The 18,387-nt window shown below is 44.5% G+C and overlaps 1 protein-coding gene across 4 annotated transcripts in view; it reads left to right on the top strand.

Annotated features, from left to right (window-relative positions):
* MTR (5-methyltetrahydrofolate-homocysteine methyltransferase) overlaps window positions 1-18,387 on the top strand; it is an 819,135-nt gene that overhangs the window by 668,383 nt on the left and 132,365 nt on the right. For all 4 annotated transcript variants that reach the window (XM_033935789.1, XM_033935788.1, XM_033935790.1 and 1 more), the window contains one exon: window positions 4,529-4,649. In XM_033935789.1, the coding sequence (XP_033791680.1) occupies window positions 4,529-4,649 (121 nt within the window). The remainder of the gene's footprint in view (window positions 1-4,528; window positions 4,650-18,387) is intronic.

Here is an 18,387-nt window from a genome sequence, read left to right as displayed (position 1 = left end):
AGACATTCTAGAGCAGGGATGTTTCCAACCTGTGGCCCCATGAAGTATTTTTTGCGGCTTCGGTTGAGGGCGATGCAGTGTTTTCCTCTGCTGCCCCTGGTTGTTTACCATCTTGACGGCTCCCTCCTGTATCTTGCTGCAGCATTTGTGCGGCCCCAGAAACATTTTTATTGGCCAATGTGGCCCAGGGAAGCCAAAAAGTTGGACACCCCTGTTCTAGAGGCTTCCAGAAAGCCTGCCACTAGGCAATGCTACCACCAAAAATGGGCTAGATTTTCTACATGGTGCATCGCTCATAACATAGAGCCTCGAGATACCTCCTTGGCTTCTGTTTTGGATTATCTTTTGCACTTGTCTACCTTTGGTTTCAAGTCTACATCCATTCGAGTCCATCTCAGTGCAATTGCTGCTTTTCATCAGCCTATTGAAGGAAAATCCCTCTCTGCTTATCCGGTGGTTTCCAAATTTATGAAAGGACTTTTCAATGTTAAACCTCCTCTCAAACCGCCTCCAGTGGTTTGGGATCTCAATGTTGTTCTTGCTCAATTGATGAAGCCTCCATTTGAACCAATGTCTACGGCTCATCTAAAATACCTCACTTGGAAAGTGGTGTTTCTCATTGCCCTCACATCTGCTCAAAGAGTCAGTAAGCTGCAAGCTTTAGTTGCTGATCCACCTTTCACAGTTTTCCATCATGACAAGGTGGTCTTACGTACTCATTAGAGAATGACACAGTGGCGGTTTACCCGCGGCCACCGCATTTTAGCCGCGGGTCACCTGCCGAAAACGGGGAAGAAAACTAGCAGTCGCTGCGGCGACGGGGACAAGGCCATTCACCGCCCGCGGGGCGGTGAATGGGTCTTGTCCCCGCAGTGAGGCATGAAGGATCGCGCGGTCCCCGCAGCTCACACCCGCCTGCCCAATCGATTCTAGTGTTTAGCCAGCTCTCTCCCTTCTCCTCACCTTAGTTTGTAGATTTTCTTTTTCGGCGACCCGCACGCTATCAGAGAGCCACGCACCCGCCGCTGCTCAGTTTCGATCTTCTGCTCTGACGCAACCGGAAACAGGAAGTTGCAGCAGAGCAGAAGATTGAACACTGAGCAGCCGCGCGTGTGCGGCTCTTTGGGAAAGCGTGCAGGTCGCTGAAAAAGAAAGCCTGCAAACTAAGGTGAGGAGAAGGGAGAGAGCTGGCTAATCACTACGATCGATTGGGCAGGCGGGTGGGGGCTGCGAGGACCGTGCGATCACCCGTGTTCCCGGCTCAAACTGTAAGGAGGGAGTGAAAGGGAAAAGGATTCTGGGCCAAGGGGATGAAAACGGAAAATGGATGCAGCGGGGACGGTGATGGGGCGGTGAATGGGATGGCAGTGGCGGTGACGGGGCGGTGAAAGGGATGGCGGTGACGGTGACGGGGCGGTGAAGGAAACGGCGGTGACGGGGCGGTGCAGAGGATGGTGGGCCGGTGACGGGGACAGATTTTTTCCCCGTGTCATTCTCTAGTACTCATCCTAAATTCTTACCTAAAGTGGTTTCAGAATTTCATCTCAATCAATCCATTGTTCTACTGTTATTTTTTTCCAAAGCCTCATTCTCATCCTGGAGAATAAGCTCTTCATACTCTGGACTGTAAGCGTGCTTTGGCCTTCTACCTGGAACGCACCAAACCACACAGATCTGCTCCTCAACTTTTTGTCTCCTTCAATCCAAACAAGTTGGGACATCCAATTTCTAAGCGAACCATCTCCAACTGGATGGCTGCTTGTATCTCTTTCTGCTATGCCCAGGCTGGACTGCATCTACAGAGTGGAGTCACAGCCCACAAAGTCAGAGCCATGGTGGCTTTAGAGCCTTCCTCAGATCTGACAATTGAGGAAATTTGCAAAGCTGCCACCTGGTCCTCAGTTCATACTTTCACCTCTCATAATTGTCTAGTTGTTTTCTCCAGACGGGATGGCCATTTTGGCCAGAGAGTATTACAAAATTTATTCTCCTAAGTTGCCAACACTCCCACCATCCCATTCTGATTAGCTTGGAGGTCACCCACATACGAGAATGGGCAGTTATCCAGGTACAGCAGGTAGCTATTCTCACAACCCATCCACCTCCCCTGGTTGGCTTCTCTGCTAGCATCTGAACTGAGGAGACATACCCTGTGCTGGGCAGGAAGGCACTTGCGCATGTGCGGTGCAGTAGACTCGAAACTTCAAAGTTTTCTACAAGCAAGTCTGCTTGCGAGGCTATCCGCATCCGGGCTCCGTGGATGACATCACCCACATGTGAGAATAGCTGTCTGCTGTCCCTAGATAGCAACTGTTACAGTAAGTAACTGTGCTTTCTAGTAGAAAGGCATATGAGTCTTGAAGGTCTGCCCTGTCAGATTTCATTTAGCCTGCTTTCTTTCTCAGACATGTATGTATTTCCTGATGCTGGATTTTCCTGTCAGACAGGTCGGAAGAGTGATAAGATCTTTTATGATAAGCAAGCCAAGGTTGCTTACTGCTACAGTAAAGATAATTAGGCATCATAATATAATAACCCATCTTAGCCCTTTACAAAGGTAAAATAGAGCTTTATTGGGGTGAACTACATGTCCCACAGTGCACTGGGCTTTTCAGCTCAGTGCTGAGATAGATAGCCTTAGGGAGGGGCTGAGTGCACAGCAGTCCTCCCCAGCTGGTGCTGATGAGCAGCAAGGCAAACAGTCATAGGGAGCCAATTTAAGTTAATTGCCCTGCTAACAAGAAAGGAGGAAGTCTTGGGGCTGCTGAAAGGTCAATATAGAGAAAAAAAAAGGTGCTCTGAAGCCTGGTAAGGGAAAAGCTTCCCAGGGGCGGTGAATGCCTGACAAGGAAAAGCTTCCCAGGGGCAGTGAACGCCTGTCAAGGAATAGCTTCCCAGGGGCATTGAAAGCCTGACAAGGGGAAAAGCTTCCCAGGGGCATTGAAAGCCTGACAAGAGGAAAAGCTTCTCAGGAGCAGTGAAAACCTGGCGAGGGGGCAAAGACTCTTGGAGGAAGTGGAAGATATGGAATGTAATATTGCTTAACAACAAAGAAAGGAAATGCTTTTAGAAGTCACTGTTAAACTAACTTCTCTGTTTTGGACTGTAAAAGTTTTTCTGTTGATTTGAAATATATTGACTGAGGAGGTGCTGTTAAAGAAACAGCTCAACAAGGCAAGGAGAAAAAGCCACTGCTAAATTCACTTACCTCTTTGTTTGGATTATAAAAGTCTGTTTCTGTTGATTTGAAAGCAGGTTGATTGGGAGTTGTTGGTAAAAGAAGCAGTTGAGAAAAGCTACTGCTAAATAAACTTACCTCTATGTTTGGATTATATAAGGTATTTCTTTTAAGCTGGTAAACATTACAAGCTGTGCACTGCTGGCAAAAACAGTGACTAAGCTCAGTTAACAGAGAGGATCCATTAAAAATAAAAATACCAGCCAAAAGCAGCTGGGTTGAATTCTGTACCCAGAACCAGGTGAAAAACTCCAGAGAACCCTCATTAAGGTGAGAAATAAACATCTCATCTAGATCTCATCTGGGAACACCTAGGCCTTCATCAGGAAGCACCTAATTAAGCCTCCGCCTGTGCGGGTCACCGGACTGGATGGACCAGGGATCTGATTTGGTGAAGGCATTTCTTATGTTCTTAAGTAATCCTTAGTGAGAATATGACAAATAGGACAAATGAGAGACTAAGAACTACATAAGTGTTCATGTTGGTTGCACTCAGTAGGTGGCTTGTTCAGTTCGACTTTGTTTTCTGTTATGTTCCTGTTGGTATTGGTTTATTTAATTATAATCATTTAAGAGCAGAGCAGAGCAGACTTAGCTTTGTAGGAGAGTTCCCTGTGCACCTCTTTTTTTATTTATCCTCTTGTAGTGGTTGTCAACTGCTTTCGTGCCAACTGAGGAGCTACAGCACAGCCCAGTGATATAGGAGGCGGAGCTGAAAACTTTAGATGCCTCCTACTCAAGTTTCAATTAAAGGTGAATAACCGACTGGTTCAAGACTCATATGCCTTTCTACTAGAAAGAAGATTATTGAGGTAAGAACCTAATCTTCCCTTCCAGTTTTGTCTGGGCATGCATACAGGAGCTGGGCTTATGAAACTTTCGTGCACATTCAGCAGGCATATTTCTCCCCCTTTGCTTTCTGTTTACTAGTGTGCATAAAATTTGAATGCCATTTGATTTGAGCATTAAAAAGGGCTAGGTTTCTGCGTTGTTGTCACGCTAAGGTGTTTGTACACTTGACTAAGCACCAAAGCTTTGAGCATCAGGGCCTTAGTGAGCAATGGAATGACTGGGAGTTGTACCCTAGGAAAATTTTGCCACCTAGAAGAAAGAGATAAAGAATCTTCAGCATGCTTACCCAGGTAAGATGACGCCTAAAATAGGTGCAGTGAAAGGAAGGGGAATTGAGGAGGAGTACAGATATCAAAGCATGATTATTTTGAGATTAGAAGCTATTTTCTGATGATGATATTATTTTCACTGTATTTTCTTTTGTCAAATCTAAAACAGATATAATTGGCCTTTCTGGCCTCATCACACCCTCGCTGGATGAAATGATTTTTATTGCCAAAGAAATGGAAAGACTGGCTTTAAAGATTCCTTTGCTGATTGGAGGAGCAACTACTTCTAGGTAATTTGGTCTTTTTTACATTTCCCTCACCCAAAGGCTGTGTTTACAAGACACATATTGGGAGATTACTTCCTTATCAGGCTGCTAGCTGGGAATCTGAGTTTTGCCCGTTGATACTTACCTGAAGACTTATTTGTTTCAAAAATTTATTGGGAAGTAATGATGGCTGTTTGATATGTTTTGTTATGTTGATTATGATTTTGTAGCTCACTATGTTTGTGCAGTTTTTCTTATTTTGTTATCTGCATAGAACTGGAAGGTTTTGTGGAATAAAAATAAAGTGTTATGTGTGTCTTATCATGAGAGAGATCTTTTAACCTTTTGGCTTTTTAAAAATATCTTCTTCACATAAAGAATAAATTTCTCCTTTTGCGCCAGGTTGTGGATTGGAACGAGTAGATGTGAATCGTTTGTTTACTCTTTCCAAAAATATTAGGACTAGGGGGCATGTAATTAAGCTACTAAGTGGTAGATTTAAAACAACCAGGAGAAAATGTTTTCTTCACTTATCGTGTAATTAAACTCTGGAATTCATTGCCAGAAAGTGTGGTGAAGGCAGTTAGCTTGGGGTTTAAAAAAGGTTTGGATAACTTTCTAAAAGAGTACTCCATAAGCCACTATTAAGATGGATGTGGGGAAATACACTGCTGATTCCTAGGATATAGTGTATAGAACTATTTAAGGACATCATTAAGTAAACTGAGAGCCTCGAGGCAAGGATAAAGTGAGTGGGGGATAAACAGAACCTTTTTGGTTGTAGGGGGGACTTGACAGATGTCTTTTGTTTCTATTAATACTTGCCCTTTCAGCTGAATCTTTTCCAGGGATGATTTAGGGGTTCAGGATATTAGAGGGGTTAAAATAAGGGATCAGGAACATAGGGGGATATTAAATAAATGGCACTGAAAATTAGGTGCCCTACCAGCACCTAAGTTAATTGAGAAACGCTATTTAAATTGATAAAAATAAAGTGCCTACTGGCACCTGAATAAAAGGCACTGGAATCATACCTACACAGGTGTTTTATGGCGCTTAATTCCACTATGGCTAACACTGGAATTGGCATTAGGCGCTGTAAAGTGCCTATGTAGGCATGATTCATGGCATAGATAGGTGCCGGAAATGTAATTGTGGAAAACCCTGGCCTACATTTCCAGCACCTATCTTTCACAGAGGTGCGATTCTCTGTAGGACATCATTGCATGATTGGCACGTGATTGACAGATATCGGTGCCCTATAGAGAATCCGGTCCATAATGTTTTATGTAGAATAACTGCTGTTCCAGTGTAATAGGTGAGACATTCTAGACCAGTGGTTCCCAACCCTGTCCTGGAGGACCACTAGGCCAATTGGGTTTTCAGGATAGCCCTAATGAATATGCATGGAGCACATTTGCTTGCCTGTCACTTCCATTATATGCAAATTTCTCTCATGCATATTCATTAGGACTAGCCTGAAAACCCGATTGGCTTGCTGGTCCTCCAGGACAGGGTTGGGAACCACTGTTCTAGACCATAGGGTTATTTCCCACTACTTGCATGAGCTGTAGAGAAATCCATTCCAGATTTTTCATTCTGCTTCCAGAGTACATCATAGGCTATTTTAGCACCCTCTAGCAGTCTTTTCTTCTGCAAGCATGACTGTAGCTGTGTAGATTCTGCTCTCCCCATTTTATTTTAATTAGATGTAGTTTCATCCCTTTCGCAGGTATTTTCCCGTTTTAAAATGGATTTGAAGCTCTGCCTGCTTGAGAATTCATAAACTTCAGTCTGTAGCTGACAGGCCGATCCCTTCAAGGTACCTTTTAGCCAGTCTGCTTAGTCTTCCTTGGAGCTCAGGGCCGTCTCTGATCTAGTCTCACTCCCTGTTAAGTGGGGGTGGGGGGTGTCGAGGCAGACTGTGTAGCATGCTTAGGGGGCTCAGCAGTGTTCCGCAGCATGCTGGCTGCGTTTTCGCACCTCTGCTCGTCCTGGTGCGCATCCGGTGGTCCGCAGTGGTTCAGGCATAGTCAGAGTTTGACTGGCAGCCTTAAGATTAACTTGGAGGATGAATTTCCAGCAGTGTGGCAATGAATTCTGAACCTGCCATTGAAAAGGATGAACGTAGCAGCAGCTCTGTGTCTGGTAGTTGTGAGTATAGTGGAGCTGACAGGCTCCAAAATTGATCTTTAAAAAGTTAATTTTGAGGGGTTTTGTAGGTTTCCAAGTGTTCCTCTATGTTCCTCTACTTGAAATATGTTATTTTTGTAATTTTTTAATTTTGGGAAGGGACATTTTTAGCACGTTCTTGGCACGGATTCGGGTTCGTCAGCCATCTTGGATTTTTAACTATCTTTTTTCAACTTTTCCCTGCTTCTTTAAAATTCAAAATTTTATTAGGAAAACTGCTGGAATGGAGTCCTTAGGTTCTCCTAGTATGGATTCATACCAAATTTGTGCAAAATTGCTGCCTTTAGAGTATTTTTGTGCCGCGTGGTACAGTTGTGGCGGGGAGGGGACAGTAATTACTGATTCAGCCTTTCCTTCACAGAAGCAGGTGATCAAATGCTCAGCTAGCCCATTAGGGTGGCCACATTTGTTTTCGGGGCTTGGTAGCTCAAGTAACCAAGCGCACATCCCTGCCAAGTGAGGGAGGTGTAGTATTAACAGATACACAGGATTGCAGAGTGGATGTGGTCCTAAAGAAGCAATTTGAAGCTTTGGAATTAGGGACCAAAGCAGCTGCAGCATCCTCTTTTGTGGCACATGCTTATCATAACAAGATGCATGGGCCTTTGCCCCAGCTTATACTAGCTGGGTGGATTATGTAGCCGATGCTCTCTACAACCTCATCAGAGTCATGAGCAATGTCTCAGCTTATTCTATCCTATCGGGGATCAAGACAAAGAATCACAGGGCCTAGGTGAAGCCAATCCTCCAGTCCTCTTCCCTCTTCAACCTCCAAGAAGGTATAGTAATGCCAGGACCACAGTCTTCCCCCGAGGATAGGAGGAAGGCTCTCAACTTATGTGGCGTTCTGGTAGGTGATCTTGTCAGATTGCTAGGTGCTGGTGATCATTCAGGGAGGACACAAGCTGGAGTTCACCCATCCCCTAACAGACTCCAGTGGGGTGCCCAGAAAAGTCATGCAAAGTTGTAGACTTTAGTGCCAGTACCGCCAGAAGAGTCGGGCTTGGGCTACTCCATATACTTCATAGTGCCCAAGAAAGGCTGAGAGGAGTGGAGACCCATTCTGGATCTTGCACATGTCAGCAAGACCCTGAAGGTTCCATGATTTCACATAGAAATTGTGCAGTCAGTCATCGCAGTGGTGGCTCCATGGGAGTTTCTAGCTTCCCTAGATTTGACGGAAGCCTTCCTGCAGACTCCCGTATTTCAAGAACACAGAATTCCATGTACTGGAGAGACATTATCAGTTCTTGACGCTTCTCTTTGGGTTGGCAACAGCACCCCGCACGTTCACCAAAGCGATGGTGGTGGTAACAGAGCATCCCTGTAAGGCAGGATTGCAAGTGCATCCATATCAGGACAACTGGCTGATCAGAGCTCTGTCATTCTCAGAAGAGGAACAAGCAGTGGCTCAAGTGGTCCAAGTCTTGCAGAGCCTGGGCTGGATAGTAAATTTTTGAAAGAGCCAACTGGTTCCATCTCAATCCCTGAAATACCGGGGAATATTATTCAACAAGGGAGAAGACTGGGTCTGTCTTCCAGAGACACACAGACAGAATCTTTGCATCCAGATAACACACATGATGCCCAAGCCAGCTCCGTCTGTGTGGCACTATCTTCGAGTAGTAAGTTCTACGGCAGCCACTATAGATGTGGTCCCTTGGGCGAAAGCTCATATGCATCATTTCCAGAACACGCTATTGTGTCGGTGGTGCCCACAAATGGACTCCCTTCAATTGACTCTCCAGTGGACTCCAGAAACCCACAACAGTATTAGTTGGTGACTCTGTCCACAGTTGTTATTACAGGGCATACCCCTCAGAATAAATTTGTGGGTGATTCTCGCAGTAGATGCCAGCCTATTTAGCTGGGGGAGCCATTGCAATGGATGCCCAGTCCAGGGCGGTGGTCGGCATCCAAGAGAAAATGGTCCATTAACATACTGGAGCTTCAGCCCATTCGATTGGCATTGCAAAAGCTGGCAAAGAGTCTAAAAGGACAGGTGGTGTGAGTCTTCTTGGACAATGCTACAGCAGTGGCGTATGTTAATTGCCAAGGAGGCATCAAGAGTGCACATCTGAGCCTGGAAGCCCACTTATTGTTCCGGTGGGCAGAGATACACCTACAGGTAATTGTCCAGACCAATTACTTCAGAAGGCAAACGGGAGAATGGACCTTATCTGCAGAGGCATTTCAGTCCATCATTCTTCGATGGGGTCTGCCAACTTTCAATCTCATGGCTATAGTGAAGAACAAGAAGGCAAACCAGTTCTTCAATTGAAGAGCCAAGCCCAGAAGCAAATGGCTGGATGCCCTAGTCCAGTCACGGCGAAAGAGTGAGCTCTTATATGTGTTTCCTCCATGGCCCATGACAGTAACAGATAATTTTTATTTTTATTTTTTTTTTAATTTTTAATTTTAATAATTTTTACAATAATCTCCATACAGAATATGAAATACATTCAAAATAAACTTCTAAATTAGCACATCTTACCACCCCCAACAATTAAAACACTCCCACTCCCATCTACCCCCCTCCCCCCTCTCAGGAGACCAATTCATTAGGATAGAATAATATACAATTCAAATCTTTTTCCATTTCAATATACCTCTCCCAAATATCTCTAAATTTCGCCCATTGATTTGATAATAGGGCAGATAGTCTATACTTTTCACAGACTGTACCCAATCAATCTCTCATATCTCTGATTGGGTATATTTGAGGTAAGCCAATGCTGAGCCAGTCTCAATCAAGCAGCTAATTTGAAAGGATGTTAACCCTTCCACTCCTACTCCCAACAATGCCCTCTCAGTGTTCATTCTAAGTGGAATTTGGATTAACTTGCTCACATAATAAAATACCCGCTCCCAATAATTCTGGACCTTTTGGCAGTTCCACCACATATGATAGAATGTACCTCTTTCATCACATCCTTTCCAGCAGACAGCATTGTCCTCCTTAGTATATTTACTAATTAGAACCGGAGTAATATACCATCGTACTAAAAGTTTAATAGCGTTTTCTACCAATGAGGCTGCTCTAGCAATTTGAAAAAGATGCACTGTGATTACCCCCCACTCATCTATTGACCATTCCTTCCCCAGATCTTTTTCCCATGCTTTCATATATGGAGTTTTCACTTCCTTATCAACATTATATAATTCTGTATAACCAAGAGATACATCCTTTTACAGCTGGATTCTCTATCCCCTTTTCAAATTCAGATTTCTTTAAAATTTCTTTACCCATCCTCTTATATATCAGGATATAATTTTTCACCTGTAAATAAGGAAAAAGATCTCTCTCTTCCAAATGATATTGATCCTTAAGGTCTGCAAAGGCTTTAATTCCCCCTTCATCAATAAATTGACCAAAGCATTTCAAGCCTTTTGCCTCCCATTTTTAAAAAATTCCCCCCTCTCTCCTTGGTATAAAATCTCACTCATATAACATAGGAGAAAAGAAGATACGTTTTTCTCTTCCTAAGAGTTCTTTCTTAGTACTTTTCCAAATTCTCATAGAACATCTACTAAAAGGATTATTTACGTTAATTGGGTCTTTTTCTTCTACCCATGGTAGGTATTTCAATTCGTTAGTGCCCTCTATCCCTTCTAACACTTCTTGCTCTACCCTTACGCATAGTTTGGGTGGGTATGAATGCCATTCCACTATTACTCTCAATTGTGCGGCTTTATAATAATTCTCCAAGGAAGGTACGCCTGGTCCTCCCTCCGCCTTAGACTTAAACATTGCATTTCTTCCAACTCTTGGGCACTTTCCTCCCCATATAAATCTCAAAATCATACTATTCCATTTTTGAAAATATAATTTTGGGATTTCTATCGGTAATACTTGGAATAAATGGAGGAACGCGGTGGTAATTCCGCCCCCCCCCCCCCCCCGACGTCACAGCCGAGCTCCCCCATAAAAGAGGTCGAGCCAACGGCTCGCGGCCGTTCGGCGTGCAGCGAAGGCAAGCGGCAAAGGCGCTCGCCTTAGCAAGAGCGCCTTTGCAAAGGAGCCTTGAGAAGAAGCCCAGGCAGCCCAGCAGCAAAATCTAACTTCTAAAAAGAATAAAACCAAGGTACTTTTCTTCTCTTCTCATTCTTATCTCTCTCTCTCTCTACTCTTTCAGCTAGCTGCACGCCGGACACCACTCCCAAATCAATCACCGAGGGACCATAGGAGCAAGGATAAAGAAATGGAGGCTACAGAAAATCAGCGGAGCTACCCAGTATACTGCATCGAATGTCTTATGTATGACTACCTCCCCTCCGGGAGGCAGGCGTACATATGCAGTCGATGTCAGGAACTGCATAGCCTGAAGAAGGAGGTCGGGAGACTGCAGGTTTGAGTACAGGAACTGGAGGGACTGTGCACCATAGAGGAGCAGTGCTGGGCAACTGAGGACACCGCCAGAGAGGACCACATCACAGAACAAGTTAGAGAGCTTGAGAAGTTCATCGAGGAGGCCTGCAGGATGGTGGAGGCACAGGACCACCAGCATATCAGGAGAGAACTAACAGGCGGACGACAGAATCCACCAGACACCATGGGAGTAGGACCTTGCAGAGAATCTGGACAGGCAGATGAGGAGGAGACCCAACAGGACCCGGAGGAAGGACTAGCAGACTGCGCCACTGACACAGACCTGAGACCAGAGAAACAGTTGAGGAAGGGGAGATCTGCTATCATAGTGGGAGACTCAATCCTGAGAGGAGTGGACAGTCACATAGCTGGAGGGAGAGAGGACTGACTAGTGACATGTCTCCCGGGGGAAAGAACGAAGGACGTCATCGACAGAATTGAGAGGATCCTGGAAGGGGCTGAGACAGAGGAGACAGCTGTAGTAATCCATGTTGGAACCAACGACGTCAGCAGGAGAAACTACAACAGGACAGCACTAACTGATCAGTTCAGGATCCTAGGGAGGAAACTGAAACTGAGGGCAAGGAAGATAGCCTTCTCAGAAATCCTGCCAGTACCGAGAGCGGACGCAAGGAGGCAGAGCGAACTACAAGCAATAAACGGTTGGCTCAGGAGATGGTGCGAAGAGGAGGGTTTCCTTTTTGTGCGGAACTGGACAACTTTCTTGGGAAAAAATAAGCTCTACAGGAGAGACGGACTGCACCTAAGCATGACTGGGACGAGGATGCTGGCACGTAACGTCCAGAGCGTCATAGATTTGGCTTTAAACTGAGGAAGAGGGGAAAGCCGACAGTCGATCTGACACATCGGACAATAGTATCAAATAAAGATATTGAGCAAGGATATTGTAAAAGAGGGCTCGGGACTGAGTGGGAATTCTTGGAAAAAGGACCTAAGGATGCAATACAGGGGCCCAGGGCCAAGGACACTGAGCAAGGACATTGTAAAAAAAGGGAACGGGACTGAGTGGGAATTTTTGGAAAAAGGACCTAAGGACGCAATGCAGAGCACCAGGGCCAAGGATGTTGAACAAGGACACTGTAATGGGCTCAGGACTGAGTGGGAAATTTTTGAAGAAGAACCAAAGGACAAATTGCAGGGGTCTAGGGCACAAATGAAATTGGCAAGCAGGGCTAAGAGAGAACAACGGAATCCAGAGGGACAACCAAAAACGGGGAAACAGGCTGAGGACGAAACAGACACTCCACAGGAGGAGGATGACCGAGACGAGGCTTGGGGACTGGCAACTCATGAGGGGGTCGCCAGGAGTGCCAAACCAAGAGGAAAACCAGCAAGAAAGGCGAACAACCGGGACTTACAATGCCTATATACTAATGCTAGGAGCCTACGGGCTAAAATGGGAGAGCTGGAAGTCTTAGCCAGTAAAAAGGGCCTAGACATAATTGGAGTCACAGAAACGTGGTGGACAGATGACAATAAATGGGATGTGGCTTTACCAGGGTTCAAACTCTACAGGAGAGATAGGACACACAAAAAGGGTGGAGGAATAGCGCTATATATAAAAGATTCCATACCTTCAACCAGGATGGAAACACCAGTAAGGGCGGATGACTTGGAATCACTATGGGTTAAGCTATCCGGAGCAGACATAAAATTGGGTCTGTACTGTCGCCCACCTGGACAAACAAAAGAAATCGACCAGGATCAGGAGGCTGAGCTGAGACAGGTTTGCAAAAGCGGAAATGTGATGGTGATGGGGGACTTCAACTACCCGGGAATAGACTGGAGTATCGGGCACTCAAACTGCATGAGGGAAACCAGATTCCTGGAGGTCACGAGGGACTGTTTCAAGGAACAATTGGTCACGGAACCAACACGGGGAGATGCCACTCTTGACCTAATCTTCAACGGACTAGGGGGACCTGCTAAGGAGGTGGCGGTACTAGTCCCACTAGGAAACAGCGATCACAACACGATTCAGTACAGGCTAGAAATTGGATCAGCAAAGGTGGAAAGAACTACGACGACAACACTGAACTTCAAGAAAGGGAATTATGATGCCATGAGGAAAATGGTGGGAAAGAAACTCAACGACACCGCAAGGAAGATGGAGTCCATAGAAAAAGCCTGGACCCTACTTAAAGGCACAGTGCACGAAGCACAAAACCTGTGGGTCCCCAAATTCAGGAAAGGGTGCAAAAAAAAATAGAACAAAAAACCCAGTGTGGATAACAAATGCAGTGAAAAAGGCGATAAGTGACAAGAAGGCATCATTCAAAAAATGGAAAAAGGACCAATCAGAGGACAACTAAAAGGAACATAAATACACCAAAAGAAGTGTCACCGAGTGGTTAGGAAAGCAAAAAGAGAATATGAAGAGAGACTGGCGGGGGAAGCAACAAACTTCAAATCATTCTTCAGGTACATCAAGGGGAAGCAACAAGCAAGGGAGGAAGTGGGACCCTTAGATGATGGAGACAGAAAGGGAGTAGTAAAAGAGGAAAAGGAGATAGCTGACAGGTTAAACGAGTTCTTCACGTCAGTCTTCATGAGGGAGGACACAACCAACATTCCGGATCCCGAGGAGATCGTAAAGAGAGATCAGGATGAAAACCTGATCCAACTAGAGGTGAGCAAGGTGGATGTCCTCAGGCAGATAGACAGGCTAAAGAGCGACAAATTGCCAGGTCCTGACGGCATTCACCCAAGGGTACTCAAGGAACTAAGGAACGAAATAGCTGAGCCACTTCGACAAATATGCAACCTATCCTTAAAAACTGGAGAGATTCCGGAAGATTGGAAAATAGCAAATGTCATGCCCATCTTCAAGAAAGGCTCAAGGGGAGACCCAGGAAACTACAGGCCGGTGAGCTTGACCTCGGTCCCGGGAAAGATGATGGAAGCGCTGATTAAAGACAGCATCTGGGAACACCTCAAAAAACATGGGCTACTAAGGTCGAGCCAGCATGGCTTCTGCAAGTACAGGTCATGCCTCACGAACCTATTATACTTCTTTGAGGGGGTAAACAGCATGGTGGATAAAAGGGAATCCATAGACATCATTTACCTTGACTTCCAAAAAGCCTTCGACAAGGTACCACACGAAAGACTGCTAAGGAAGATATGGAACCACGGGGTGCAAGGGGAGGTCCACCGATGGATCAAAAACTGGCTGGCAGACAGGAAACAGAGGGTTGGAGTAAAGGGCCATTACTCAGACTGGCAATGGGTCACGAGCGGAGTTCCACAGGGGTAGGTGTTGGGGCTGCTCCTGTTCAATATATTTATTAACGACCTGGAGGCAGGGACAAAATGTGAGGTTATTAAATTTGCAGATGACACCAAACTATACAGCAGTGCTAATAACATGGAGGACTGCGAAGATCTCCAAAAAGATCTGACAACGCTGGAAGTGTATGCCAAAAATTGGCAAATGAGCTTCAGCATAGGGAAATGCAAGGTCATGCATGTAGGGAAAAAGAACCCGATGTTTACTTACAAAATGGGGGGATCACCGCTAGGGGTGAGCAACCTTGAAAGAGACCTGGGAGTGATGGTAGACACAACCTTGAAGGCGTCGGCGCAGTGCGCCACAGCCTCAAGGAAAGCAAACAAAATGTTGGGTATCATTAAGAAGGGTATCACGACCAGAATGAAGGAAGATACAATATGCCACTGTATCGTGCAATGGTGCGCCCGCATCTGGTGTACTGTGTCCAGTACTGGTCGCCGTACCTTAAGAAGGACATGGCGGTACTTGAGAGAGTCCAGAGGAGAGCAACTAAGCTAATAAAGGGTATGGAGGACCTCTCATATACTGACAGACTGAAAAAGCTGGGGCTTTTCTCCCTGGAAAAGCGGAGACTTAGAGGAGACATGATAGAAACCTTCAAGATCATGAAGGGCGTAGAAAAAGTAGACAGGGACAGATTTTTCAAACTATGGGGACCCACAAGTACAAGGGGGCACTCAGAGAAATTGAAAGGGGAAAGGTTTAGAACAAACGCCAGGAAGTTCTTTTTCACCCAGAGGGTGGTGGATACATGGAACGCGCTGTGAACAAGGCTGCCTTGGAATTTCATTCAATAAGATAAGTTGCTCTGCATTTCATATTCTGCTCTTTTCACTGGTTTTCAGCATTATATCTGTTTAATTTCTCTTCTCATCCCTGTTTCTTACTAAAAAAAAAATATTAAAAAGCACAAAAAAATAAACCCTTCTCTTTCCTCTGTTAAATCTTATTTCCTCTTCCTCTTCATAGGAAAAAGGGTAAGACTTTGTTAACTCTAATTAAATTCTGGTGCCTGTGGCTCAGGGTGACTAAAGTAGGGAAAATCCTGTTATAAATCCTGTGTTTTAAGGTAGCACTGATAGAACCTGCATTTTTGTTTAAAATACTGTGTTTTAGGTGGTATAGAGCCTATATTTCTGTCTTACTAGTATTCAGCCATTGTTTTCTGCTGATTAGGTGGAGAAGGGAGGGGCTCTGTTTTACTTCTAAGGTTAATTGCATTATCTTTGGGACATTGCTGTGAACAAGGCTGCCCTGGAACTTCATTCAATAAGATAAGTTGCTCTGCATTTCATATTCTGCTCTTTTCACTGGTTTTCAGCATTATATCTGCTTAATTTCTCTTCTCATCCCTGTTTCTTACTAAAAAAAAAAAAAAGCACAAAAAAATAAACCCTAATCTTTCCTCTGTTAAATCTTATTTCCTCTTTCCCTTTCCCTTCATAGGAATAAGGGTAAGACTTATAGTCCCACCAACTCCAGGGACTACTATTCATATATAGAGACCCATATAATCAGGACTTCACAACCAATCAAGATGACCTTTATTCTATGCAATCACTGTGGTGCTTTATTTCCAAGACATACTATTTGGAGGCTTAAGGCTTGCCCCATCTGTCTTCAACTTGCCAGTATTAAGGAGGAGCTCTGCAAACTTAAACCAGAATTGAATACAATTAAAGCAGCTTCCATCACTCCACAAAATCATACCAACTTACCACCTCTACCTCAAAGAATAAAACAGCCCAGGAATAAATGGGTCACAGTAGGCTCAGGAAGACTGCGACATGTAACACAGAAACATCCACCTTCACTAATTCTACAGAATTCCTTCGCTCCACTAGTGCACTGCGATACTCAAGAAAACAGAAGGGAGGTGGGACTGGAACCAATGAAGGTAACTCAAGAGAACAAGCGCACCCTAAGTACAAATAAAAAAGCCAAAAACAGAAAACTATTACTGTTGGGGGATTCCATCATCAGAGGCATTAACCTTGGAACACAGGGCGAGGAGACCAAAATAGTGAAATGTCTTCCAGGATCCTCAGCTACCAGGAGTTCCAGGCAAATACTGACTATAATTAAGGAAGAAACTAAGGATTTTAACACTGATGTTGTTATCCATCTGGGAACAAATGACCTGGCCAACAACTCCACACTTGCAGCACAGAAAGCTTTTCGGGAGCTTGGTGAGGGCGTGAAAACTTTTGTAAAAACTTTAGCTTTTTCTGAAATACTGCCTGCATATGGAAAGGTAGAGCAAAGAGTGAAAAACATAGAGGACTTTAATAGATGGCTCAGAGCCTGGTGTCATCAAGAAGGCTTCAGGTACATAGGAGGATGGGGAAATACATGGAAGGACAAGAAGCTATATTGCACTGATGGGCTACATATTACTATAGCAGGAAAAAGAAACCTTGCAGAGAAATTTAGACAATATTTTTCTAGGCATTTAAACTAGAAGGTGGGGGTGGTGTATGTACGAAGGACAATTATAGAGACCACTCCCGGCAAAAGAAAAGATGTGATAGTAGTAAAGGCTGCAACATAAGCAATATCAGCAACTCATTTCTTAGTATTGCAACGGAAAGTGAAACGATACAAAAATCCATACGAAAAAGGAGATTATCGCTGAAAAATAGCTGGAAAGCGATGACCACAAATTCTCGCAGTCTAAGCAACAAAGTTCATGATGTGCAAGCCCTGATGTTAGAGGCAGATCTAGATATTGTTGCTATCACAGAGACATGGTTCAGTGAATCACATGGATGGGATGCAAACATACCGGGATATAATCTTTTTAGGAAGGACAGAGATGGTCATAAAGGTGGAGGAGTAGCTCTCTATGTAAAGATCATTATCCAAGCGACCGAAATGCAAGGGACCAGGGAAGAGGAAGAAGCGATATGGATTGCTCTGAAAAGAGAAGATGGAACTTCTATCTACGTGGGTGTAGTCTACAGACCTTCGACTCAATCGCAGCAAATTGATAAGGATCTGATTGTGGATATCCAAAAGTTTGGAAGGAAAGAGGAGGTTCTGCTGTTGGGATATTTCAACCTGCCGGATGCGGACTGGAATGTTCCGTCTGCGGAATCGGAAAGAAGTAGGGAGATTGTGGATGCCTTTCAAGAGGCTCTGCTCAGACAAATGGTGACGGAACCCACAAGGGAAAAAGCGATATTGGATCTGGTCCTCACAAATGGAGAGAGTATCTCTAATGTTCGAGTGGGTGCTCACCTGGGAAGTAGCGATCATGAAATGGTTTGGTTGGATATAACGGCTAAAGTGGAGAGCGGCCGCATGATATTTAAAGTCCTAGATTTCAAACGTACGGACTTTAATGCAATGGGAAAGTACCTGAAGAAAGAGCTGTTAGGATGGGAGGACATAAGAGAAGTGGAAAGACAGTGGTCTAAGCTGAAAGGAGCGATAAAAATGGCTACGGACCTTTATGTGAAGAAAATCAATAAAAACAAGAGAAAAAGGAAGCCGATATGGTTCTCCAACTTAGTGGATGAGAAAATAAAGGCGAAAGAGTTGGCGTTCATGAAATATAAAAAAAAAACAAGAAGAGGAGAGCAGAAAGGACTACAGGGTGAAACTGAAAGAAGCCAAGAGAGAGATACATTTGGCGAAGGCACAGGCGGAAGAACAAATGGCTAAAAATGTAAAAAAGGGAGATAAAATTTTTTCAGATATATTAGTGAAAGGAGGAAGATAAAAAATGGAATTGCTAGGCTCAAAGATGCTGGGAACAAATATGTGGAGAGTGATGAGGAGAAAGCAAATGTGCTAAACAAATACTTCTGTTCTGTGTTCACAGAAGAAAATCCTGGAGAAGGACCGAGATTGTCTGGCAAAGTTACACGAGAAAATGGAGTAGA

The sequence above is a fragment of the Geotrypetes seraphini genome, chromosome 3 (genome assembly GCF_902459505.1).
Source record: "Geotrypetes seraphini chromosome 3, aGeoSer1.1, whole genome shotgun sequence".
NCBI lineage: Eukaryota > Metazoa > Chordata > Amphibia > Gymnophiona > Dermophiidae > Geotrypetes > Geotrypetes seraphini.
This window is presented reverse-complemented; position numbering and strand designations above follow the sequence as displayed.